At 40.0% G+C, this 26,401-nt stretch overlaps 2 protein-coding genes across 3 annotated transcripts in view; one reads left to right on the top strand and one right to left on the bottom strand.

Moving 5' to 3' along the window:
• hyi (hydroxypyruvate isomerase) overlaps positions 1-1,171 on the bottom strand; it is a 127,755-nt gene extending 126,584 nt beyond the window's left edge. For both annotated transcript variants that reach the window (XR_010666553.1, XM_020631892.3), the window contains exons 1-2: positions 891-1,171; positions 460-571 (exon numbers count right to left, since the gene is read on the bottom strand). Coding sequence is in view for 1 of the 2 variants with exons in the window: in XM_020631892.3 (XP_020487548.1) it covers positions 460-571; positions 891-1,089 (311 nt within the window). In the remaining variant the exon portion in view is untranslated. The remainder of the gene's footprint in view (positions 1-459; positions 572-890) is intronic.
• A 722-nt stretch (positions 1,172-1,893) lies between these two features.
• LOC109982509 (receptor-type tyrosine-protein phosphatase F-like) overlaps positions 1,894-26,401 on the top strand; it is an 83,902-nt gene continuing 59,394 nt past the window's right edge. The window contains exon 1 of the mRNA XM_065956049.1: positions 1,894-2,025. The gene's annotated coding sequence lies outside the window, so the exon portion shown is untranslated. The remainder of the gene's footprint in view (positions 2,026-26,401) is intronic.

Raw genomic sequence — 26,401 nt, 5'->3', positions numbered from 1 at the left:
GGACGTTGTGGTGTCTGTCATGGCAGCCGCCGCAACAAGACACAATAAACACAGCTGTAACAACTATAAAATTAAGGATTTCTCTGGCTTTGACAACTATTGCAAATATTTGAGGTAATTTAAGTACTCAACAACCAATTATATATAACATAGGTTTAGTTAACGTCTTATTAATTTAGACATTTTAGTGTATCTTTATATCTTTGGATTCACATTTAGAGTTAAAAAAAAACATTTTAAAAATCAAATAATGTTTGGTTTGCACCCGAACTGAAGCTGGCCAAAAAAAAGTTGATTCAGTTAAAGTTACTGCGCCTTTTCTTTTCTAAGGAAGCTGAAACAATAGATTAGCAATGCCCTGAAACACGTGTAAACAATGTTTAGCTCAATTGAAGTTTCAAGTTGGACTGAAAACGACGTAAAAACATATCCACTAACATTAACCTAGTGATGGCTCACCTTTTGCATTCCAAAGCTTTGGCATACTTTAAAGCCAGGTCCAGACCCTCTCTGAATTCTGTCTCTCGACCTGGTACTGCTCCAAGACCAAGATCACCTGACTTAACATCTCCTGCAAAACACACACACACACACACACACACACACACACACACACACACACACACACACACACACACACACACACACACACACACACACACACACACACACACACACACACACACACACACACACACACACACACACACACACACACACACACACACACACACACACACACACACACACACACACACACACACACACAGAAACATCAGCAGCAGCAAGGATACTCTCTGCACACACAAAGTCTGGTTGATGTTAAGAGCTGCTGTGTCAGTGTGTGGTGCGGGGGGGTGAGTGGGGGTTGTAAGCAGATGTTTGTTTACCAGGCGGGGTGTTGATAAGAATCACCTCAACACCTGTAGCACCTCTGGCATTCTGCAGCTCCTTCAGGTCACACTCGTAGAGCCAGGCTGCCTCCACGGCTTGAAAGCCAGCCGAGGCGGCCGCATATATCCGCTGACTAAAGTCTGGAAGCTCCGTGAACAGCCAGGAAATATTCGCACAGAACTTAAGCGAAGACATCTCTGAGCTACAAGCCGACGACCCTGCGTGCAGCTCGTCTGTACTTTGGTCCTCACAGCAAAGCGGAACACGAGTCAAGCTGCATACATTCAGATAGCGTTAGGACGGAAACAGAAAGAGTCAACTTTCAAAACAAAAGCCCATTTTCAACCAAAGGTCCCCAGAACTAAAAAGTTCAGACTTCTCTTCAAGGACCTAAAAAGTTCAGACTTCTCTTCAAGGAACTAAAAAGTTCAGACTTCTCTTCAAGGACCTAAAAGGTTCAGACTTCTCTTCAAGGACCTAAAAGGTTCCTTTGGCCCATATGTCAGCGTTTCCACCGCAGCCTGAACTCCCGGGAAGATTATGCAGATCAGGCTGTTATGCTTTGCAAATGGTTTAATGTTGATTAACAATAAGGAAACGAGTGCTGATCTTAGTGTGTCATTAAAAAAGGAAAGAGTACTCTCATGAAAATGTTAGAAGAATTTAACTGGAAACCTTACATCCCTCATTTCTTCAAACACATAAGAAACACCTTTTAAGAAGATAGATGATATTAACGCCTGTAATGAACAATAGGCTAATATAATGTTTTAACCTTCTTGCGTCATGATTTTGAATATTTGTGTTGCTTCGTGATCTGCTTTACTTTGAAAATATCCTCAGACGTATTGTGTTTAACAGAGAATTGACGACAAGCTGAGTTTTGTAATTGTCACATGATCAGCAGCGTGTTTTTATTATTTACCGTCTGCGGTGCTTTTCGTCCAGTGAAGCTTGTTTGTTTTGCTTCCCTCACATGTTTTGTACTGTTTAAGGTCCAAACTGCGCAATGTATTTCATTCAATAAACCTGACTGGTTAAAAACATTTGGTTCGTGATTTCTTCTCAGAGTTGGTGTTGGGTCCCGAGGCTGGACGACTTGATAACAACAGCTTAAGAGCAACTCATTGGGTAGGCTACATCTCAGTTTTCTTTAGTCACATCCTAACTTTCGTCTTATTTTAATGAGGGGTAAAAAGAACCACGGCGAAACATAAAACAAAGAAGTGTTGTAATTGAAAAATCAGAACTGGTTTCTCTCTTTCGTCTAAGAGGAACTGCAACCCTTTCCACTGGCAGAATGTATATATCATCACAATGTATCTGAATTAGGCTGCTTTATGATTCTTACATCCATATTCAATAACCCAGAATATGATGATGGCGTATTTAAACAAAGAGGTTGAATTAATAACAATTCTTACCTTCATGTTTTATGTATGCACCTGATGTGGGTTGGATTGTTTATTAGTGTTGTTTAGGTATTGTATGTCTCTGCATGGCTGCAAACAAATTTCCATGTGGGGACAATAGAGATACCTTTGACCTTTTACATTCAAGACTATCCTAACTTCTGTCCTCTCCACTGTCACTTTGCTAAATGTTGCTTAGTGCGCATGATGGATTATTGTTGGATCTTTGTAGATGATAACAAAGATAAGGTCTTAGCCTGCTCCTTTGTAACATAATGTAAACAGGGGCGATTCAAGAGTCTCTTGGGGCCCTGGGCAAAATGTCCCAGGTGGCCCCTCCAACCATCACCATTATGTCATCAATGATCTGACACCAACCAAAAAATAGCGAAATGTGAAGTTATTGCAGATTTGATTAATTAGTATTATTTTTATAACACAGAAAGGATAGTGACGCCCTTAATTGTCCTCCATCAACTTCCATAACAAACTTTGGTTTTCACAGCAATAATGCATGCAATGCTTGACAGTATAACAAAGGTGAGTGGTGTCAGATGGGGCCACCTTAGGGGGTGTTTCCTACTGTCATTGAGAACTTTGCACATTTTGAGCTACTGCTGTGGTTTACACACTGTCAGACCTGGGGGGCCCCCCTACAGACCTGGGGGGCCCCCCTACTGGCCTGGGGCTCCAAGCGGCTGGCTGCCTTGCCTGTTGACAAGCAGCGTCTCTGAATATAACAAAGAGTAAGGTCTTTCACTTTGGAGGCAATTTTACAAGCTTTTCAAGATGTCGGCTGTCATCAACATACCACTCTATCACTGAACTTATTTCCATCATTCAGGGCTTGCCCCCTATTGGTAAGTCATGATGTTTACTATAATATAAGCTAGGCTATAAATATTGCATAGTTATCTAGTCTTTTTATTATTTTTAGTCAGCCAAATAGGTAAGTCCATGAAGCTAGCATTAAGCAAGAGTGAAAGGCTCCAGAATCTGTGGCTGTTACAGGTGATAGGCTTTCTGTTAACTTTTTTCTGTCAAACAATATTTCATCTACAGTTTTTGTCTCATTTTTTCCACATTACATGATCTAATTAAGAAAGATTTGAATACCATATTGTAATCTAACATCTAGAAATGATGTGTATAACAAAAACATTACAAAGGATCTTCTTTACTTTAGTGTTTTTATTTGATTAAAATGCCACTTGAACATAGTATTAGTACTGATAACGTAATTTGAGCAGTATTATAGTATGCCTGTTGTGCAGTGTCTAGAGCAGGGGTGCCCAAACAGTCGATCGCGATCGACAGGTAGATCGCTGACTGATTCTCAGTCGATCGCGAGATGTTTAGTCAATATAAAATACAATTGTAAAATAGAAAAATGATTTCAATTTCATCTCATTGCACTGTTTCCCACACACGATACCTGTGTTGGGAGCCCAAGTATACTTCCGACCTGTTTGTATTTAATTTTTCATTTATTCATGAAATTGCTGCGTGCATGAGAGAGCGAGCGAGAGAGCGAGCGGGGGAGCGAGAGAGAGAGAGCGCGCGCAAGAGAGAGTGCAGGCATGCGCAATGACGTGCAGGTAAAACCGGGGGGGTAAATGTTTTACAAAAAAGTCATATATAGAAACTATGCTACGAGTATTAAGCGCATTTGATGACTTTACTCCGTTCACTCTCACCGTGTCTGCAGCTAATTTAACAAAAGCAACATCATCTCACAGCAGCCTGCTGTAGTCTGTGAACATCTCCACACAGATTAAAGTTGTTTGTTGTAAACAAAATTAAGGGAAAAACATATGTGATATAAATACAAACGTAATATTAAAATGTAGCCTACCCTAAAATAAGAGTTTTAAAAAAAGTATGTCGATATTGCATTATTTTTTACAGAACTCTCATTTATTATATCTGAAATTATTTTCTGTTTGTTGTGTGAGTATTAAATGCGTTTGTAGGCTGTCGGTAAAGGCTATGGCTCACTATGTGGACTGGTAGATCTCTGCAGACTGGCAAGTTTAAAAGTAGATCTTGGTTCAAAAAAGGTTGGGCACCTCTGGTCTAGAGGCAGCTTGTGCACCCCTAGGGGTGCATGCACACCACTTTGGGAATCCCTCATGTAGCTTAATACAAGTGACCACAGGGCAATGAATGTTTTTCAGAATGATCACAACCTCCAAGGGTTGTAATGTGTTTCCTTTTTGGTAGGAGATGCACTTGACAATTCTGACACAGATGAGGCCTCATCCGCTGAAAATGACAATGAGACCCTAACCCATGAAGAGGACATATCTCATGATCTGTCCCTGAAAATGAAGCCAACCTAACCATGGTGGCAATAACTCCAGAACAGGAGGAGGAGGATGTTGATTTAAACAATATGGTCAAAAGGAAAATAAATAAACGCCATGGAAGCAAAAAGTATCCAAGGAGAAACGTGTCAAAGAAATGTCATTCAAGAGCAAAGGTGGTAAAGAAATAAATGCAAAGGCTATGGGTCCTCCTTCCAACTCAAAGTTCTGTCAGCGAGTCTCAACCCGAGACTGCCAAGTCATCAATGAAAACCTGGGAAGAACGTCAGTTATACGTCACCACTTTGGACACAAAGCTTAACATGAAACAAACGAAAGCGAACAAGCGGCAGCGGACCTCAGAGTGCCAAGCATGCAAAGCTTGAAACTGATGTCAAGGATTTCCTTAAGGACTGGTTGAGGGACCTGCCCACTGTTGATTCACACTACAGTACAAGCACAGAGACCTGAAAAGACAAGAAGTTCCTTAACCCAGGCACAACAATCTCCAAACTACATCAGGAATATCAACAGGCACCTGCAACTGCGAGAACTATTCTGTATTCATTCCGCGAAAAGATCAGTGTGATGTTTGTCCAGAAAGATGAAGCGAGGCAGGAGAAATCCAGTGACAAGGATTCTGTGAATAATGAGAAGTCTGTTTGGACAATGGACTTGCAAGCTGTGCTGCTGTGTCCAAAAACCAAAGCCATTACTTTACCCTCTTCGACCTGAGATCAAAGGAAGGGTACTGTTACATTTGGGACGAATCAGAGGCCAACCTGAGTAGCGACACCTTCATTATCGCCATTTTGAAGGTGTGATCAAAGACCATCCAGAAGTCAAGGACATCATAGTGTGGAGCGATGGTTGTGGCATTGGCAAACGCATCCTCTGAGCTTGCAAGGAAATGTATATATTTGATATTTGGTTGAGTTTTTTGTGTTTTCTGAAAAACCTGAAAAAATGACTTGGGCCATTATTTTAGGAAGGTGACATACTCTGGTGGCCAAAGAGGTGATGTGCGTAAACAAACAGTATGAGCTTGGTTTTCATCTGCATACAGTGTTATTTGAATGCAGGTTACACATATCATACTTCTATCTGACACAAAAAGCACATCTCGTCAGCAGATTCATTTGGCTTGAACCTTTCTTGTTGGTGGTGGTGGCGAGGGAGATGATCACAGTCTTTGTGGAAGAACTGAACATTTCAGCTGTTACCCTTAAGGCTGCTTGAGGGCCATGTTGCCAGAATAATCTCAACCCAGTCAACTGTGTCGGCATGTCAACGATCAGTACTTCTACACTGCTTCTCTTGAACAGCTCTGAGTTCTGACTCTACAGAGCTGCTCAGTTCAAACAAATTAACAGTAAATAAAAGTACACAAATGACTGGAAGAGTGTGTTCATTAAGCCTTAAGCTTATTAGTCCCACAACACAGATGCTTATGGGGAAATTGAGGACATTCACATTCAAACAGCGAGCATCCCATTTACTTTGCATGTGAAATCAGATTGGCCATTATGGCTTGACAGTCTGTTGGCTCTGTGCAGCACTGCCAGGGGAAAGCAGAGGAAGGCCTCATGGTCAATGAAGCAAAACGAACACAGCTGCAGTTGTGTCCTGCTGTGCACATCTGTAAATTACATGTTTCACTAAGTCCTCAAACAGAACAAGGTGTTGCAGTTTAGTGGTTTTATGGTTTAAGCTGCAGCTCTCAGCAGGTGGTCCAGCTCCCACCATCAGCTTACAACTAATGACAGTGTACATTTGTGTGGTTGATAAAAATGCATGACAACCCTGCAGCAATGGTAACACTTGTCAAGATGAGATCACAGTATGGCTTATAAGGCTTCATGCTATCATGCACCGACAACACAATTATTTATGATTGGCTTATAAATTATCAATCACTGGACTGAGTTATATTTACAGCAATACCCTTGTCATGTTTTATCTTGGATTGATTATTCTTTTTTAAGTATTGACAAATCTCTGCGTTTCCTATCTTTTTTTTTTTTTTTACCATTTTTGCCCTCAGTGTTTTATGTCGTAGCAGTAGTAGTAGTAGTAGTAGTTTTACTTTCTGCTCACCTGTGTTTTATCTCCAGTTTGGTTGCCCTCATCAGTTTCACCTGACTTGTCTGTCACACCTGGGTTTGATTACCCCTTTGTATTTAGTCTGTGTTCCTTCCCTCCTGTGTCAGTTCGTCATATGTCAAACATTCCCGTTCTCTCCTCATGTTAAGGACTTTTGAACGTCCATTGTGCTTTTTTTTGGGGGGGGGTTTTGTTGGACATTTCTAATTTTTGGACTCCTGAACAAGTGAGCTTTGTTTTGCATTTTCGTTCATTAATCATTTTTTTAGTTTTGCAATTGGGTCCTTTGTTTAAATATTCAGACCTACGACAGTACTAAGGAGCAGGGCTAGATCATAATGTGCCCCTGAAGTCCCAAAAAGTAAAAAATAAAACTCAAACTCAGAGAAACTGATACAGAGAAACAACATTTATAACAATTACAGTGTTGATAATTGAAGAGATAATCCTATTAGCAGTGACAACAATCAGGTGTAGATACAGTTCTTTCCCTGCATGGAATGAAATAAATTAAACTTCCATTCATTTTTCAGTATTTACAACCTGTGACAATGTACGTTGAACTACATGTTTTAGTATTTAAACTTTTATAAGTTATCAAATCATCAGAAGAAAGTTTTGTTTTTCAATGTTCTCTCTATGAATGAAGTGACTTTTAGCCCTATTGTTTGTTATTGTTGCCCCGAGATGCATTTGGGTGACATGACGCCCCCTCCAGGCACCCCCCTCCAGGGACCCCCAGTCTTCTGCTGGGCTGAGTTTCATGATGAAAGGGACGACCTCTCTAGACCAGGAGCCGGCAAGCATCATCTGCTGTTCAGTTGTTTCACTAACCCCAAGGCCCAATGCAATATGTCCATGTTTTATCATCACTGCAGAGTTTGTTTACAGCAGATCAGCTTTGTAGCACAACATAATTTTTTACTCTTGTACACTCTGTTGTCAGTGTGCAGGGTTGTGTTCTAAGTAACATTATCTGTGACAAGTACGTGAGGGGCGCTACGATCAAAATATAATTTCATTTTACTTATAACATTAATTTAATTTCATTCCAATTGCTATGTTTTCCATACATCGTTGGGTTTTTTTTAAAGGTAAATTTTGCTTAAAAACTGAAGAAGGGATAAAAACTGAGTAGTTGAGAAACTGATTTGAGTCCCAGTACTGAAGCCATGTTAGACCTCTGTACAAGGATGTCTATTTCTTTAATTTTAACTAACTTAAAAGCCTGTGGCGGGGGAAGTGTACGCTAGATTTTGAAAAATTTCAGCGCATTACTTTGCCGTGTGAGAGTTTCTTTGCTTAAGCAATCATTCCAAACGCAACAAATAGGTATGACTGCAGCATGGAGCCCTCTCATCTCATGCCATCGCCTCATGCTCTCTCGCCTCATGCCTTTTCACGCCACACCCCCTCGGCTCTTGCCCAGGCATTTCAAATGAAACATACACAGGATCAAAAACACGAAATCGAGAATTATTTTCAAAACGGTCAGTGAGTCTGTTACAAATATAATGAGGCCATTATCTTTTTAAAACAAGTCCACCATTTAGAAAAAATATAACAAACACGATGTTTAAAATTATGTTAGTGATGTTTCTTGAACAGTGTGTGATTTACAAATTTAACACGTTTTTAAAAAAAAAACACATTTTAGCTGTAGCTCTCATCACATTACTGCAATGAGGAATGCTGCGTAGGAATGAGGCTCGGCGGATCAGACGCAAGCTTTTATTTTGAAAATTAGAAACTCACGAAGCTACAGGGGGCGTGGCTTCAAGACACCAGGTGAGAGGGCACAAGACAAGAGGGCATGAGACAAGAGGCTCCAGGCTGCAGACATACACTCTTACAGGGGGGGTTGTAAACCTTTCTTAAAGGGTTTAAATTAATAGCAATGCTCTTTGATTAAATATGCATGTCTAAACTTTTGTTAAGTTGTTGGTTTATTACCGAGGCCCACAGACTCAGAAGCCTTGGTGCAAGAGTTTTCAGATCTCACACTTCTATCAGCAGGATGTCATCACTATCACAAAAGATTAAACGTCTGAAAAAAATATGAAGTGAACAGCTGCCTAGTGCATTAACTTAGGTCAGTCCAACACACCTACTTTCACCTCTGTAGACCATTCTGCCAAATTAAAGACTTGTCCTCTGGGTTTTCATTGGACGATCGTCTCAGCCAATCCGAAGACATGCAATTTTGTCTAGGATAGTTATTGTCAGTGGAACCTATAGCATAAAATACTGTATGATTTTATCAGAAAGCTAATTGAATTTCAATTTCAGTACGCAAACATTAAAGCTGGAATTTATCATTTAGCTGAATAATACTCAGATTAGATTTCCAATCCTTTATTCACAGAGTTGACAGGGTACTTTCCTGAGGAAGGCTACAGTGTTTTATTCACCCCAACAATGCATGTTCCAATGGGACATAAATAGCATTCAGTTTTAATGTATCAACTTAAGGGATGTCCATCGCTCCCCGGGCAGCTTGTGATGCCAGCAGCATGGCCAGTCAGGGCATTTGAAAGCAGCAGTACTCAGTGCAGGGTAAACGAGAGGGGGCAAACAGGTTCATTCATGTAGAAGCAGAAGTTCACTGTAATTGCTTTCTCCTCTTTTTCTTCTATTCAGTAACACTCTGGGTTCACTAAACTTCATGGAGATCAAGGTTTTGTTGTCACAGAAACTGTTCTATCTCAAAAGTAGCTGGTTTCTGAATCCACTGACATGACCGTCTTTTGGATGACAGATTGGCATATGTTCAATAAAAGACCCTTTAAAGGCGAAATGCCACAGAACGATCTCATATGTATGCTGGACCTTGAGAATTGAGAATCTAAATACGTCTGACAAATTCCTAAGAATGGTAACAAAGTTAGTAAGTCAGTAGAGCCTTTTTGAAACACCCTGATAGATTTGATGCCTTAAAAGCCTTTAGATTGACTCCGCCTCTCAACAGCCGCATGTCTATGTCTGATCTATCATTATTTTGTGATTATAAGTTAATAAAAGAAGGAAATGCTAACTCAGTCTTGTAGTCCTGTTTTTGCAGCAAGACTTTTTCAAATTAGACTAAAGGCCTGTTTGGCTTTGAATAAAAAAGCTTTACATCAAAAGGGCTTGACCTAATAGTTGATATGGATAACATGGATGTGACCTGTAGCTGGACGGAGAGCGTCTGGTGTCTGGGTTTCAAGAAGACACAGCCACCAGACTGCCCGAGTTCATTTTTAGTACAGGTTTTGATCCACTTACTGATGGCAGATGGGTTTGGGTGGATCATGAGCCACCTGAGTCTGCTGTTCTGTGAAGATGGTCATATGAAGGCCCTGAACATAAGGCCTGAAACATTCAAGAGTCCAAATCAAACATTAGTCCTATTTATACTGCCAGTTCAAAGTGCAATATTTAAATCCCTGTGATATCTCACCTTCACCGTGAATGTCAGGTGAAATGCAGGGACCAAGTGATCCCCCATCAGACCATTAGACAGGATCAGTAGAGCCAGGTGGGGAGGACAGCACTGTGTGTGTGCATGTCTGAGTGTGTGTACAGTATATGTGGAGCTCCCACTGTTTCCCTACCAAGTCGTACTTCTGCAATGCTGTACCACACTGTGAACTCACACACCGGGGTATCAATATCACACTGATGTGGAATCAGTATGTACAAAGATATAATGACAGCAGATATCTGTTGCAGCGCTGTATTAGAATTACAATCTCTAAAGGGCTACTCTTTCCCTGACATAGAGTAGGACTTTGCTGCTTTGTGCAGATAACGGCTTGCATAAGCCAAAAAGGGCCTTCCTTGTTTTTCTGCATCGGTATTGCTCTTAGACCATGGGGGTCACATGCGTAACTGGGAAAGGGGCATTTAAATCAGGACATCAAAAGACAGGTGCTTCCTTGAAGTCCATGGATTCTTGATATGTATCATGCCTGTGAAAAACTGCATCCTTCTTAATGAGTTCATGAAGAGACTCAGCATGGCATGCACAGTTTTCAACCAAACAATAGTATCCAGACGGGATCCAGTGGATGGGTTTTAACGTCACATCACAACTTTGATTTTGTCCATATCAGGTTTTATGCCTGAAGGTGTGATGCTGTAGATGAGGAAAGTGAGCTCATTGAGACAAAACTGTTGTTTCTTAAGCTGCAGAGATGCACCATTGGCTTTTAGTTTTCTTAAAGATCAGCCTGATGCTGTTCAAAGGTGGGAGGAGCAACAACAAAATCTTCCAGATACACTGAACACGTTTTAGATGAGTCCAGCAAGGTCTCTGACATGTGGCTCGTGCATTGCATTGCCTGAAAACTGAGAGCACAGAACTGAAAGAGTCAACAGGCCAATATCTTGAGTGCCCCAGGGGTGTTAGCTCACTAGTGCTGTTCACTCTTTACACAAATCTACGTAGCCTACAAGCGATAGTGAAAAAGTTAGTGGTGATACTGGGCCTTGTGCAAACTGACTTTGATATATGTATAAATCCACAATCATCAGCTTTGTGTATTGTGACACCAACTCTTCCTCAACATGAAACATAAAAAACAGAGGAGATCCAGTGCGGAGTCCACCTCAGCATCCACATTGATAACAATAAGTTGTCCCAGGTAGAAGCTGTCTGCTCCACTCTGAAACTTTGGACCTTTGGTGTGACCAGGGAAGTGCAGCCTCCTTTAATATGACATTTCTATCTGGACTCATGAGAGCCATGCACATCCTGAAAAACGGACTGCTGCATGGTGCATAGAGTATATGCACGCCTACGATCTCCGTTCATGTAGGCTAATTAAACGGCAGCATTAAGTTTTCTGTTCGCCAGTATGTTGCTCTCCGCTCCTATGTTTGAGTCTGTTGTACCACAGGTAGCATTAATTAAAAGGCATATATTTTCATAAAAGCTTAGTACAGTGGACTCTGTAGCTTCGTCCGCTACTAATGCATTAATTCGTCATTCGCATTGCAATGCAAATAATGCATTAACTCTGACGGCCCTAGAAATACCATAACATATCCACATGTTACTGCCCAACACTGCTTGGCATAGTATCTTAATAGGTAATTGAATATTTTACATTGAAAGCAAGGAAAACCCAAGTCCTGGCATATGAAAGCCAAAAAGCTGATCTACATGTTATTCAGTTGCCTTTCTCCTTCTGTTTATTGCAGCTTCATATTAATGGTCAAAGGCATCTAACAGTCAGTAACTTTCAAATCTTGATTTATCTCGTTTGCATTTTCTCAAATCAGTTGCTCAGCAATTTGCTATAGCAGCATAGGCGTGACAGTCTATATTACTTCAGTATTTCCGGAAACAGTCGAATATGACCGACACCTCCCGAGGATGTGTGTGTGGTCGAGGTGTTGAGGATGCTGGGCATTTAAAGAAAAGCCACCGCGGACCGAGGACAGGGAGCTGAGGATTACACGGCTTTATCGGGATCACTAATCGACACTGAAAGTGGAAAAAAAAATCTTTACTTTCAGCAAATGAGTGAAGAATTGACCTCACACTTCTCACTGTGCTTTACGGACCGTTTTCCCAGTCGCCTCGGAGAATAAGAGCAAGTGTTGCGTACTGGAGGATTTTAAAGACTCTCTTTTAAATTGTGTCAAGTCTGGGGACCACCCTGCATTTCTCCTCTTCAGCATATTTCCCGAAATACAAAACAAACAAACAGATATCCCTGCGAAATGGTGAGTGATGAAATGTTTTAACCCATCTGTTGTGGGATGAGAATGTGTGAAGAAGCTTTAATCATATCTCCGGTAAAAAGAGGACTGCAGCGGGCTGGACACGTTTTTATTTACAAGTCCTTCAACATTAACTTAGCTGCTGAAGTTTCACCCAACACTGACGGATGACAACTATACAAAATCAATAAAATACTCTTAACAATCTTTCCCCCTAAAAATCACAGAGTCTTAAAGAGAGAGAACTAAAATCCCACTGCTTTAATTCTGCATGTTGCCATGTTTAGCCTGAAAGTGGACTAAACGCTTAAATAAACAAATCAGGTTCAGCCTAATAGGCTCTTATAGATCAGAATTATATAGACCGTAGTCTATTGCTGTTTCACGGATTTGCGTCAATATCCATTTAATGACAGTCAGAACAAGCTTTGGCCCCTAAGAAACAATTGATTTAGTCTATCCTGCGTAAAGAAATAAAGACACACCTGCGTTATGCAAAGCACTGAATTAAAGTCCGATATGAACGTTTATGGATCAAGCAGAACATCATAATATGAGAATAATGTAATGCCTTCGTTAGGAGTTGACTTATTAGAATACAGTATGCTCTACATAATAAGTGACATCATGCAATTAACATCTTTACATATTTATTTCGATTATCACAGCACAATAGCCTGCAAGGGAACATCATGCGATTTACAGTGCGCTTACTGCTTTTAATGTTTCAGAATCAGAAATACTTTATTTAATCCTGCGGGAAAATTAGTCGTTACAGTTACAATATAGCAGTAGGAAATATAGAAATATACATATATAGAATATATAATCAAATAGAAATAATAGAATAAGCAATAATTACCAAGTAAGAGTATCTGTAGAGTAAACTAAGCATAGGGAATATATCAGAATCAGAATCAGATTTATTGGCCAGGTATATGCTTACACACACAAGGAATTTAACTTTGGTGAATTGTGCTCTCATATGTACATTAAATATCAACAATAAACATAATAAGCAAAGACTTATATTTACATGACTAAATATGAAACAGTGCAGTGGTGAATAGTGCAAAAGATGCTGAAGTAAGATGATAATAAGCAAAAATGCAATTATGTGACAGATGGGTCAATTAACATGTCAATTACAGTATTTAGCTGACATAAATAAGTGTGCGTAGATTGATAATTTAAATAAAATAATATATATATATACATCTATGTATATTCACAGTGATGGTTTGGTTTAGAGTTATATATATATATATATATATATATATATATATATACACAATGAACAATATTTGCAAATATGATAGGCTAAACCAGATGTGCTGTGTTGAAGAGTGTATGTATAAGGCTCAGTAAGACAATGTTATGCAGCTTTGTATCAGATCCAGTGTGTTGCTACCCAGCAGCTTATGTGTTTTTACACTCATTAACTCGTTTTATTGCCTGACTAAGCAGCACTCACAATTCATTCTTTTGTCAGTTTTCGAAATCAAGATTTGCAACCAGTCCTGTTCAAGCTCCTGATGCAAAAGTCTCACAGTACTTTTCTCAAGGACATAGCACATTCTCATATTTGCTGACCCACCAATAATGTTCACAGTAAATGTCTTTTCAAACCAATAATAATATGATAATCATTCATATTCACTCATAAGTCTTGGAACAAATAATTTATTCATATTTTCAATCCTTAAACTCTCACTTAAAGGTTCTATATGTAACTTTTTACAATCGTTTTTTTTATCCCCCATTAATAAGCGAACGGTTAACTGATATGAAAAAGTAGATGTTCACTGTCTATCTGTGTTGCCTGTATACAATTTTTACCAGCTCCAGGAAGTGACATTTTATGCGCGTTCTCAACGTCCCCCTCACTGACGGCCTGCGGTGTCACTACAAACGCAGTATTTTTGAAAGTTACATATAACCCCTTTAACAGTTTTCCTCCTCTGGCCTCGTCATCACACTCAACTTACTTTTTTATCTCAATTTCTTTACACCCAGAACAACATGTATTTGATGTTAAACAAATATTACAGGTATCTTACTAAATTGGACTGGAGCTCGTGCATCATTGTCATGGTCAAGGGTTTTCTAAGGCTCTCGCTGCTGGTACAACAGCTGTATAGCCTTTCTTCCTTCCATCTGTCCTCACACTCAGTGGTCCTCCTCATGTTGAAAAATGTTGTGTAATTTCAGGGATGAGCAAGTATCAAATCAGATTTATTTTGCCAGTCTGCATATAAACCAGTTTTTTATTGCTTCTCCACGCTCTTCACACCAGAAGACTGAGGTACCTGGCCAGCTGTATGGTTCCAGTATCAGCCAGTATAAATGTCCATAATTCTTTAGGGTTTGAGCAATTTGGGGGGAATTTTGATTGGATTTGATACCCATAGTTTAGGATCAAGCATCAACCTCTAGTGTTAAAAAATGAAGCCAAAGCGGCAGTGCAAAAACCCGCAGTTTGAGTATGTGCTTCAGGCTGGCTCCAAAAGACCCAGAAGTCACACCCATTCAAAGAAAGCCATTTTTATAGCATAAATTAACATATTTTCAGCCTGTTTCAAAAAACTGATACTGTTCTGATGTCCTCATTGGCATACACTGTATAATGGGGGTGGCATTTTTTACCATGCATCCGTTTTGTTTTGAGGAACGATACGTGTAATTGACATGATTGACAGGTAGGCGCGGTGTAACGGTTCATAAAGAGGCTTAAAACCCACCTCAGCTCCAGCTCTCAGCCTGTCGTTAGATTGACTGAAAGTTAGACTGAGACAATATTTCCAGCATGGCGGCTGCTGCCGATGAGCCTCCGGAGCCCCCTGCAGGAACAGATGGGTGACGTCACTAAAGCTTTGTCTATCAACATTTACAGATTATCTTTAGAATTAAAAAAATATTAAAATTGTGTAGGTAGTAGTGTTTTTGTTGTGGTGACAACACACTGCATTAACTTAAAGCCACCATTTGCAGGCTATAAGGTACATTGACCTGTGGTTTCACTAAGGTCACTCTCACATGACGTATGGTGGACTGGGTGCAATTCAAAGGGGGGATTTAATTTGATTCAGTTTGTTTTTACACTGCACTTTGTCAAGCTCACCAAAGATAAATGGTAACATAGCCACCCAGACACTAGTTGGCACACTGCCCTCCGGCCTAATGCTGCACTATGAACCCAAGGTAAACAGCAGGACAGTGGAAGAATGGCATCCTGTAGCACGGCACAGTTTGTCACTATTTTAAAATTTAAAATGGAGATGAAGCTAAATGTCAACTGTGTCAGGTTAAAGTGGCATATCGACCGGAGCATTGTGTTACCACATTTAGCAAAGGCATGTATCTGACGAATCAGGTTAGACTATGTAAATCCTTAGCTGGGGACAGGACTTATAATTTATATTGTAAAGTCAATTATCCAAAATACGTAGAGAAGACTGTCACTCCAAGCAACTAAAATCACATTAGTTGTCTTGATAACGTCTTATTTAGTTCTCATCTAGTCTTCCGACTACTCAAAGCTCTTTTACACCACAGGTCACATCTACACATTCACACTCTGATGGTAGAGGCTGCTATGTAAAGTGACCCTCAGAAGTAACTAATCCCATTCATACAAATGCATACGCCGTTCACAAAGTTAAGTTGAGTAAGACATGTTGCTGCAGGACTGGGGATCGAACCCACTGACTACTGACTCTACCACTGAGCCACAGCCAATCATTCTCTAGGGAAAACGCCCTCCGAACATCAGATGAGGAGAGCAGTTTCAGGCTAGCTAATAAGTTACTCAGCAGTAGTATATTACACAGCATTCAAACGGACCACCTGGCATTGTCACTTGTTTTTTATTTAAATGGACTTCTTATAGCCGTCCCACCACGTCTCCTTTACACTGGGCGTCACATTTACCATTTCAAACACATGATGGCAAAGGCATAGTACCAAGATGCCCAGATGCCAGTTAGATGACCAGATCAACCACTGAGCCACAACCACCCCAGAGTTTGTGCAGTTCTAGGGCTGTCCCCCTATCTCACTATGTTCCCCAAAGACCTTTCACTGGCAAAACATTTGTACTAAAGACATCAGCTTGAACTCCAGTTAGGAATGTGAATCAATTGAGAGCTGGTCACCCAGTAGATAAAGAAGAAGGCTTGTCACTTACATGGTCCCTACACCAGCATAATAAGGTAATATGTTCTACAGCAGGGAAAGTCAATAGTGTAATGCCAAAGTGCAATTAGGCCCTAACTGTTCAGTGTCCAACAGATTACTCTGTGTTCATACGACTTCTGTCTTGGCTTATAGTGTGAATATGCAGTACGTATAAGGCATTCAAGAAAAGTACATTTTGATCCCAATTGATGTTCCATGAATAGATAGGTTAAAAGTTGCCTATTGACTGTTTATACTGTATGCACTTTCACAAAGTTAAATCATGTCGTTTGTCGTTTCTTTCTGCAGAGTGGGGAACAGATTTTTGATATCAGGCTCTCCGTAGAGACAATTGTATTGGAGTCTTCAGTTTGTCTCTTACATGTTATGGTATTCATAGCTTTCAGTGACGTGACCAGCGAGGATGGCTGGAGGGCAAAGGGCTCAGGAAAGTAACGGCCACCGTTGAAAACCCTGTAGAACTGCAGCACAGGCTTTTAATTTAACATCTACTATAAACGACATATTTACATCACCTGACAACCATAGGAAAACTAAGATATTAAGATAAACTTGCGATACTTTAACAGCGCACGGGACACTATTTATAGCGCTAGAAACGGCAAAGTAATTTTGACATTATGCTAATACAAAAACGGAACAAAGAGCCATTTCTTAGGACACTTTCAGTCGCGTTAGTCTGAAAGTCATCAGTTAACATGGTCACTCTTTTAACCGTAACACCAAAACATCACGTCAGTGATATTGTTGATATTTAGAGGAGAATCCCTTTCCTTACATCGCTGTAGGGTGAAAGTCTACAAACATACAGGCAGCTTTATGTATAATTGATTGGTCTGGGTCAATAATGCTGCTGTTTGAGAAGTGAAGGACAAGAAATTCCTCATCATTCAAGCATCAGTGAGTGCTAATTAGCTAACATTAGCTAGTTAGCTAGCGATAGTATCACCTGTCAATTGTAGTGTTGGGGCAGTAATTTGAGTTAACGGCAGGAATATTTAGATTAAGTCAACACTATATTTCATGTCAGGATGAGGAGATGTCCAATGTTTCCTGTCACAGGGGCCGCGGAGGGTCTAACAGCATTAATCTGCAAACGTCATCCTTTCTGTTTTTTTCCTTAGAAGCAAAACTCGGGCTCGTCTCCTCGACGGTTAGTGTATCACATTAAACAACAACTGCATTTCATATGAAAAATTAAAAAATAAAACAGATAAAAACACATAGGGGGCAACTGAGACCAGTGACTTCTCAGTAGCGTCCAGTGGTATAGAGCCTTTTGTTGCCCTCCAAGTGGGCAGTTCCATAAGAGTGTGACGTCACGTGAAAGCTATGAATTGTTTCATCAGAACATTCAGTGACGAACAGTGAGGCTTTTTTCCTGTCAACTGAATAAGACCATAATAACCATTTAATAGCCATGCTTTTCTCTGAGACTCTGTTTTTTGCTGCTCCACTAAAATCCGCTGCCAATGATGTTGGCTGATTTCGCCACAAAATAAGGACAAGACTCAACACTGAGAAGAGCTGTATTTCTGTACCGTGTCACAGGGTGGTTGCTGGTATCAAAAATTCCTGCTGGCCTGAGAATGTTTGTGCTTGCAAAATGCAATGTGTTTGTGATTTAGAACATCCTGTTTGTCTGTCTGTCTAGGACTACTAATACTAATAATAAACTGAGCATCCGGAATCCTTTTACATTCATGAAGTTTAATAAAAAAAGATGTAGACCACAGCTTGGGCTTGCTGTGATGCAGTTTTTAGGTGACTTATGTGATGTCTTGTATTTATTTCTGCTCACAATTTTTAATTGATCCATTAATAAAGAAAATAATCCAAATCCATGAGAATGAAAATAAACCGTAGCCTAGTTGCAACTTTACTTAGGTTATCTTTCAAAGCTTTGAATAGTTGTGCACGTACACATTTCAATGGGTTTAAGTGTTTTTTGTAGACTTCCTATTGTCTCTCTCATCCCTCTCCCCTCACAAACCTTCACTTTAACATTTAGTATGCTCTGTAAACTTACAAAAATGCATTGAAACCTTTAAAAAAAAAAAAAATTTCAATGGAAATGGAATTTTTCTTGCATGTTATATGTCAACCTTTATTTATTTTTTAAATCTTATTTTTAGTTGCAGGTCTCAGGATGACATGATGCCTCTGCTTTTTGAGCCTGAGTTTTTCCCTCAGACATGTCTATTATCACTCGCCTCTTCTCCTGTCAGCTCCTAAGCATGCTATTTCTTACTGCTGTGCATCAATTAATAAGCCTTTAACGCATTTGATTGATGGCTGAACTGTAAGCTGATGACGAGTACACTCTGCTGTTGATGAAGGGCCAAAATCAGCCATGATTATAGTGACATGATTAAAAGAAACTATGTGTTAGGATTACAACATGAGTGATAGCTGAAAGCTGAAAGATCCTTCTCGGCACGGTCTGTTTCTCCTGTGAGGCTCCCTCCACTCAGCTCCAAACGTTAGGATGTTATGGCTGAATAGATTCCAGTGTTAGGACTGTGACCTGGACATGCCCCTAGATGCTTACTGAATGTAAAATAATCCCCCATCATCTGTTCAAGGCAGTCACTGTGATGCAGCTATGCTCTGTTAAAAAGGTTTATATGAGAATAAACAAAACCAGTTACTCTCATTGTTACTTTGTTACTCCCTTCACACAACCAAAGCACAGTTACATTTTATAAAAGCAGGCTAAAATAAGCTTTGAAATATTCTCCACAATTATATATCGTTCTATTTTGACAAAATTTATCCTAAAATTTGAATCATTTAATCTTGACAACTATTGTACAATTTACTATTTTTATAAATAATACATCATGATTACAACAAATATTCCCTCGCAGCTTGGGATATTTCCAGCGAACATTTCGCTTGTTCACAGGAGAGCGAAAACGCCTCCATCAGGCGTGACTGCTGTCGCTATGGCTCTTTCAAACAGAACAAAAGCCTTGAATTTGGGTATTCGGTTCGTTACTCTACTTTCGCTCTGCGAGTGTGTGCAGTCGTAGAAACAAAAATGTCCGACATGCCAAACATTCTTCTGATTGTTGGACTAGTACTCCTGTACACTGCACAACCATTGACGCGCAATCGGGCCGAAACCCTTCCCGACCTAAAAAATCAGTTGAGCAACTCAAAAATAATTTCTGAAATTGCAAAGTGTATCCCCGGCTTTTGTTGGGATTGAATGATCTCTATTGTAGAAGAACATGCTAACAGATGGGAATGTCAGTTACACGATTACGCGCGATCACATTTGAGTGGAGACCTCAGTCTCTGCATAGTCCGTCTCTTGTCACACTCACAGATTGCAATTTCTTCCTTGTTCCTCTTCTTGTCATACTGACCAGTGACCTCTTCACAGCAGATGCTGTAAGTGTTTGACATAATAACTATAACCACAATTCCAAGCCTCATGCACAGCTCCCCTCAACTTTTCTTAGCTTGATAGAAAGCTTCAGAGGGTTGCTAAGTTAGGGTGACCATAAATTTCAAGCTCTGTGTCCCGAGTCCTCACAAACATCTATAAAACACTAAAATGTCCCGGTTATGAACACTTGTTGTCGCTGTTTTAACCAATCAAAACAATGCTTGCGTCACAGATTTGTTGACTGACTCTACCAGTGATCCACAGCTGCTGTCGTTGCCAAGGCTGTTGCTGTTTTAATCAATAGTAAAACATCACTAATGCACCACGAGACAAAGTTCAATACTGATTTGTCTGTACATGAATGAATCAATCTCAGGATTGTGGCTGTTGCTTTGTTAGCCTAGCTTCTCATACTAACAGAATCTGCTGCGTAACGACAGGTAGGCGAGCTGACATAATGAAAAGGAAGTCAGCGTTTTCCAAAGAGCTCCAGTAGAGTTACATCGATACATGTGGTTACGGTCAAATTAAAGTGTCCTGATTGGAGGTTTGAAAATAGCTGTTCTATTACTTTGGTGCACTTTCATCAATCAATTAAGCTAAACAGTGAGCAACCAAAAGACAAGCTTTCATCAGGTTCATGTCAAATTAAATAATGATGTTGTTCTTTTTACTTGTTTGTAAAACAAGGCCACCATATTGAAATTATTCTATGTCCCTTAACAGCCCTAAAACACAAAGTATCTGCAGCTCTAAGTTGTTGAAAGGTTTATGTTTATTCTTAATTCATGTGACTCGGATGGCTAGATTTTCTTGACACTCCAGAGAGACTCAACATCGTCTTCTGGTTCTGAGTTATCCATCGATTTTAACTTATTGGCCAAGATTAACCACCCCTAAATTTCCTGCCTTTGTCCTCCTCCTTAAGATGTCCTCTGTATAGAAAGTATAGAAATACATTTAAGATGATTTTATAATGTCTACCATGGGATATTTAAAAAAATCCTGAACCCTAGCAAGTGGACAGTATGGTTCTGATTATGTCACATGCATTGTTAGCAAAAGTAAGAGCTACCTTTCATACTTGTACATTACATGTTATTTAGCAATCAGCACAGAGAAATAAAAAAAATCTCCACTTGTTTCTATTTCTGTTGAAATAAAACTTAGCTGCAATTTTAATATTTTTTTTTAGATCATAGGAATCGCTTGTTGAGCATGATTTCTTAATTTATAGATTGTTTCATTATCAATCAATCTTTATTTGTATAGCGCCAACTCATAACAAATGTTATCTCACTTTACAAAAGAGCAGGTTGCAGACCGTACTCTTTACTAAATTATCGACAAAGACCCAACGTTAATCCATCAGAAGCACTAAGAAACATTTAGCAAAGTTACAAAAAACTGTCGTCTGTCGAAACTGTTTTGCCTGGAAAGTTGGATAGAGGGAGTCACAGGAAACAGTCCAGAGCCAGAAGAATCTTAGACAAGAGAGCTCAGGAGCTCCCAGGAAAACAGGTGATTAGTAACTAACAGAGTACATGAATATTTACAAAAAAGGAGACTTTATAAAAGCAGGTCCCTGGGGCTGAGGGATTACATGGAGCCAACTTTGGATCTGGAAATATAAGATTCACAAGGCCAAATAGTTTCATCTTTAAAGGTCACATATTCTCCTACTCTTTAACCAGTTAAAATAAGTCTCAGAGCTCCCCTAAACATGAAGTTTCTTGTTCTTAATCCTCTCTGATCCTGTATTTGATCATGCCTATAAATCCCTCTATTTCAGCCCTGCTCAGAACAACTTCTCAACTAAACATTTAACACAAAGTAAATGTTCCCTAAAACAACAGGTACTGATAAGTGTGAGCGTGAGCATGACTGTTAGTTCCTCTCTGTGTGTCGGCCCTGTGACTAACTGATGTGTACCCAGCCTCTAATCCAATGCCGACCTGAGGCTGGGTAAATGTTGTCATCTCATGTGTGCCTAGATGGAATATAGCTTAATGATTTGCTTGGTACAGTCTCATCCCCCATGTTGTCGCATTTTATTGAATATCATTAAAACAACCTGACAGTTTCTTGTGCTTGGCCATGTGGCTGGATCCTGGCATTTTTCCAAATCAGGGCTGAAGTCCAATCACAAAGTAGACCTCCTGCTGTAGCTTGTGCTAACACTCTGCAGGAAAACAAATGCTTCTGACAAGCAAACATGACCACCAGCAGCTGAGAGAGTAAGAGCTCCCCCCCTCATGGAAATGCACTGAAAGACTGATTTACATAAATATAGTCTGGCATGAACTATTAACATGTTTCTATTTTTGGTTAAGAATAATAATTTAGGGCTGCACAATGGTGCAGTGGTTAGCTCTGTTGCCTCACAGCGAGGAGGTTCCTGGTCCAAATCCTCATTGGACAGGAGCCTCTCTGTATGGAGTTTGCATTTTCTCCCCGTGCATGCATGGTTTCTCTCCAGGTACACCGGCTTCCTCCCACAGTCCAAAGACAAGCTTGTTAGGTTAACTGGTGATTCTAAATTGCCCGTAGGTGTGAATGTGGCTGGTTGTCTGTCTTTATATGTCAGCCCTGTGATTGACTGGTGAACAGTCCAGGGGCCTGAGTCTCGCCCAATGACAGCTGGGATCAGCTTCAGGCCCCCGAGATCCCAAATGGGAAAAAGTAGTAAAGACAATGGATGGATAATAATTTATCATTGCCAGGAATGAGTTTTAATACTAACACTGACTTAAAGTTTAGAATATCAAGTCAACTTCGGACCCCTGACGCTGTTTGATCTCGGTATCTGGCTGTATAGGCTCGTTGATAAGCATTGATAACAATCATTTTAACTATTGAGGAGTCAGGTGGGTTTTGTTTGTAAGTCAATCATTTTGACTGATGTATAAAAAACAGTTTCTGGTTGTCAGGAGTGGAAAACTTCTATTTGTCTGGCACTTGATTTCGGACTAGAAAACACAAAAACCCATACAGATCCCATCCACTCTTTCTTTGTTTAGTGTGCTTTTGCACTGGAAGTTCATGTTTTAAAACTTTATCATTCTTGTTGGCCTAACCAGAAATCAATTAGCAAAGCACATATGATTGGTCAATGCTGTGGTCAGCTTCACCTGTAAGCAGGAACAAATTGTTGCCTGTATGACCCAAGCTGCATGAGTATGGGGAATATGATTTTTTCTGGTTGCTATACTTTAACATATCTTGCACAGATGTCCTCTCAGCAGCCGCCAGTGAGAGCAGCAATGGTGCAGCAAAACCCTTACTCAGGGCTGGCTTCAGGCATAGGCCATCATATGTGGTCCCTTGGATGCCCCAATTTAGGGGGCACTGGTGTGAACACTGCATGTTTTGAATATTGCCCTGAGTTTAATGAGATATGTAAACCACCTTACTGCGATGTGCTGGGATGTGAAGACACGGTGGTTCGCTATGGGGAAGGGATTTTTGGATAATCAACCTCCATTCTGATGTTATTTCATGCACTGTGAGCACCTTATTAACATCCAAACAAATGTTTCCCTTAATTAAATTGGAGATGTGTACCTCACATTTGATGCACACCTGTTGTCATGCATTAAACGTATAACCATTAAAACCGGAGAAAAAGGGAATCAAGGACATTTTTTAATTTTCTGATTGTTTTTACCTACTTTACGATTTTTCTCATTTACTTCAGCTTCATTCTCAAATGCACGAGTGCAAAAGATAATACAATTAGACAATCAGTAGGTAGAAACCAAAACTGTTAATTCTCAGTGAAACTGTCAAACTGTAAACAGCTTTAAAACATTGTATTGTCATTTGAGCTGTCACACTCAAAGTGCTCCATTCAGGTATCAAAATCACCCAGACATAAATGATTCTGTAAATTTCCTTCTTAAATTATACCCTAAACCGTGTATGTTCATGAATCTTGTTGCTCACACTCAAAACCATAGACTTTGTGTCATAAGTAGGGTGTGTGTTGGAAGGGGTGTCAGAATTGGAGTGGCAGTAGCTCAGTCTGTAGGGACTTGGCTTGGGAACCGGAGGGTCGTTGGCTCAAGTCCCCTGAACCCCTATCCGTCCAGTTTAGAGATGACCGACTCTACCACTGAGCCTTAGCCCTAACTGTAGTGCATGTTATATCATGCTACCTGGCTTCTCCGCTTTGTATGTGCAACTCAGCCCACCCTGGGTCAAACCGATGGACAGACCGGCCTCTGTATATGTCTGCACACTGTATTGAAAGCACATGTAAAGAAACATCTTTGGTCAATTTTGCAAATAAAATTAATGTAAATGTTTGAAATGGCTAAGGTTTAGAAAAATTTGAAGCATAAATAGACTACTTCTTGTATTTCACGTGTACAGTAACTGTGTGTTGGGAAATGACAAATAAACAATTATTTGTCTTGACTTGATTCCCTCAACAGTAAAGCTGTTTGTAATAAAATAAGCTGTTCTCATATCTACATTCAACATTTCCTATCATAAAAAAGCATGTTAAACGTTAAATGTAGGATACAGTGACACTCGTTCATCCACTCCTTCAATCACTTGCCTCTTACCAGACCATTAGGAAGTCAAATACTTTTAACATTGACATGGTACCAGTATAATTTTCTCACCTTTCTACACTTATAAGACCTGCTGTGTGTACAACCATGCCAGTCCTTCTCCAAGACAAAACGTTCACATGTAACCCTAACCCTTATTTGCAACATAAAATTTCCATAATAAACACATGCTGTACATTTATATAAACCCTAAGTGGCAAAAGCAACCCTTTCCAGTTAAACCATTCCTGACCCTTTTTTTTATTGCCTTAAAGCTAAAATCAACCCTTAATATGAACCTATTCTGAAGTCATTTAATGTCTTACAAATATGAAGCTCTATCGTAACTTCAGTCATGAGGACAATATAATTGCCTTTATGATCGGGTCTTTCTCATTCATTCCTTTTTGCACGCTCACTCACGTTTCCACTGTCATTCTCGAGCTGTCATTTTCTGGGGCTGTCATTGGATAATCAGCTGTCTCGTCAGCGGTGCTCATCTAACCAGTGGCATGGCGTTCCTCTCTCATTTTCAACATATCATTTTCCTGTTCCCCTTTTTAAATATGATTCTCTCTCTGCCTTCTATCACCGCACGTCTTCACAGAATCATCATCCATCAATTCTTCACCCATCCGGTCTCATCAAGTCATCAGCTTCAACACCGGCAGGGTCTGGACTCCGTGGGGGGGATCTATTCTGTCGACGCTCAGAATTCTCATTCTCTAAACAAATCACCCCCCCCCCCCCCCCCCCCCCACAGAGTCCAAGCGCCAAAGTATTTCTGTCAAGTTACATTTCCATGTTATCCATTGTGATAAATAATTGTCTTAATTCTCTCCTGATTGAAGTTTCCTTTTGCTTCATCCAGTGAGACTCGGGGGGGACATTGATCAGTAGCTCTGATAAGGGAGGAGGAGCTTTTTAAATGAAACCTGGTCCTAATCGATAACTCGACTGTTTAAACGATCTGTTTGATCAAATCAGTAATTCCCTGTTACACTGAGCTAGTTTGACTGCTGAATGCTATAGCTCTTATAATTTAGCATTCCTAATCTGCGGTGATATGAATCTGTTTTTGCTTTCTGAGCTGTTCACAATTCAACTTTCCCTGTTCAGAAGCAGCAAGTCAGTTAAAGTGATCAATATCAGCATGAATCACATACAGTTAAATATAAATAAAGAGTCTGGCCCTTCCCGAAAAGCCACAGTTCAGTACGGAGTGCCAACTCTTCAGTCGGGGGTTTTAGCAGACTGAAGCCTCGTGGTCATTCAGTGGGCATTTTTTGGGTCCACCTCAGTAAACTGAACATTTCAGCATGGATACTAACTTCCAGGTTTTGTGCAGTATAGTTCGGATGCATCCTTTCAGGAAAGGAATTGCATTTTAACATCCACAATGCTGTGTGAAATTAAACGTAAAAAGTCACTTAAACTGCGCCTACAAATCAAAACAAAGGAGGATTAAAAAAAAAAACGAGGGCGGTTTGGTTAACGTGCCTTTCAAATGGTAAGTTGTTTAATTGTTGACACGTAACGTGAAGTTTTGTATTATTTACTGAACCATCATGTATATGTGTCAATAACAAGAGGCGGGTTAATGACGCCACTTCCACACTGAATGAATCAGACGAAGTAGGAACAAATATCAGCCTACTGAATAGTATACAACACGGAGAGAAGGGACTGTCTACTGTCAGATTGTGTAGGCACTTTGCAATTCTGAAACCCCTTCTATGTCTGAATCAGTCATCCCATGATCCTTCTACCTTAGTTCCTGACATTAATCAGCAGCTGCACAGTCTCTGGGAATACAGCACATTT

The sequence above is a fragment of the Labrus bergylta genome, chromosome 6 (genome assembly GCF_963930695.1).
Source record: "Labrus bergylta chromosome 6, fLabBer1.1, whole genome shotgun sequence".
Taxonomy (NCBI): domain Eukaryota; kingdom Metazoa; phylum Chordata; class Actinopteri; order Labriformes; family Labridae; genus Labrus; species Labrus bergylta.
The sequence above is the reverse complement of the archived record's forward strand: the minus strand, read 5'-3'. Positions and strand labels throughout refer to the sequence as shown.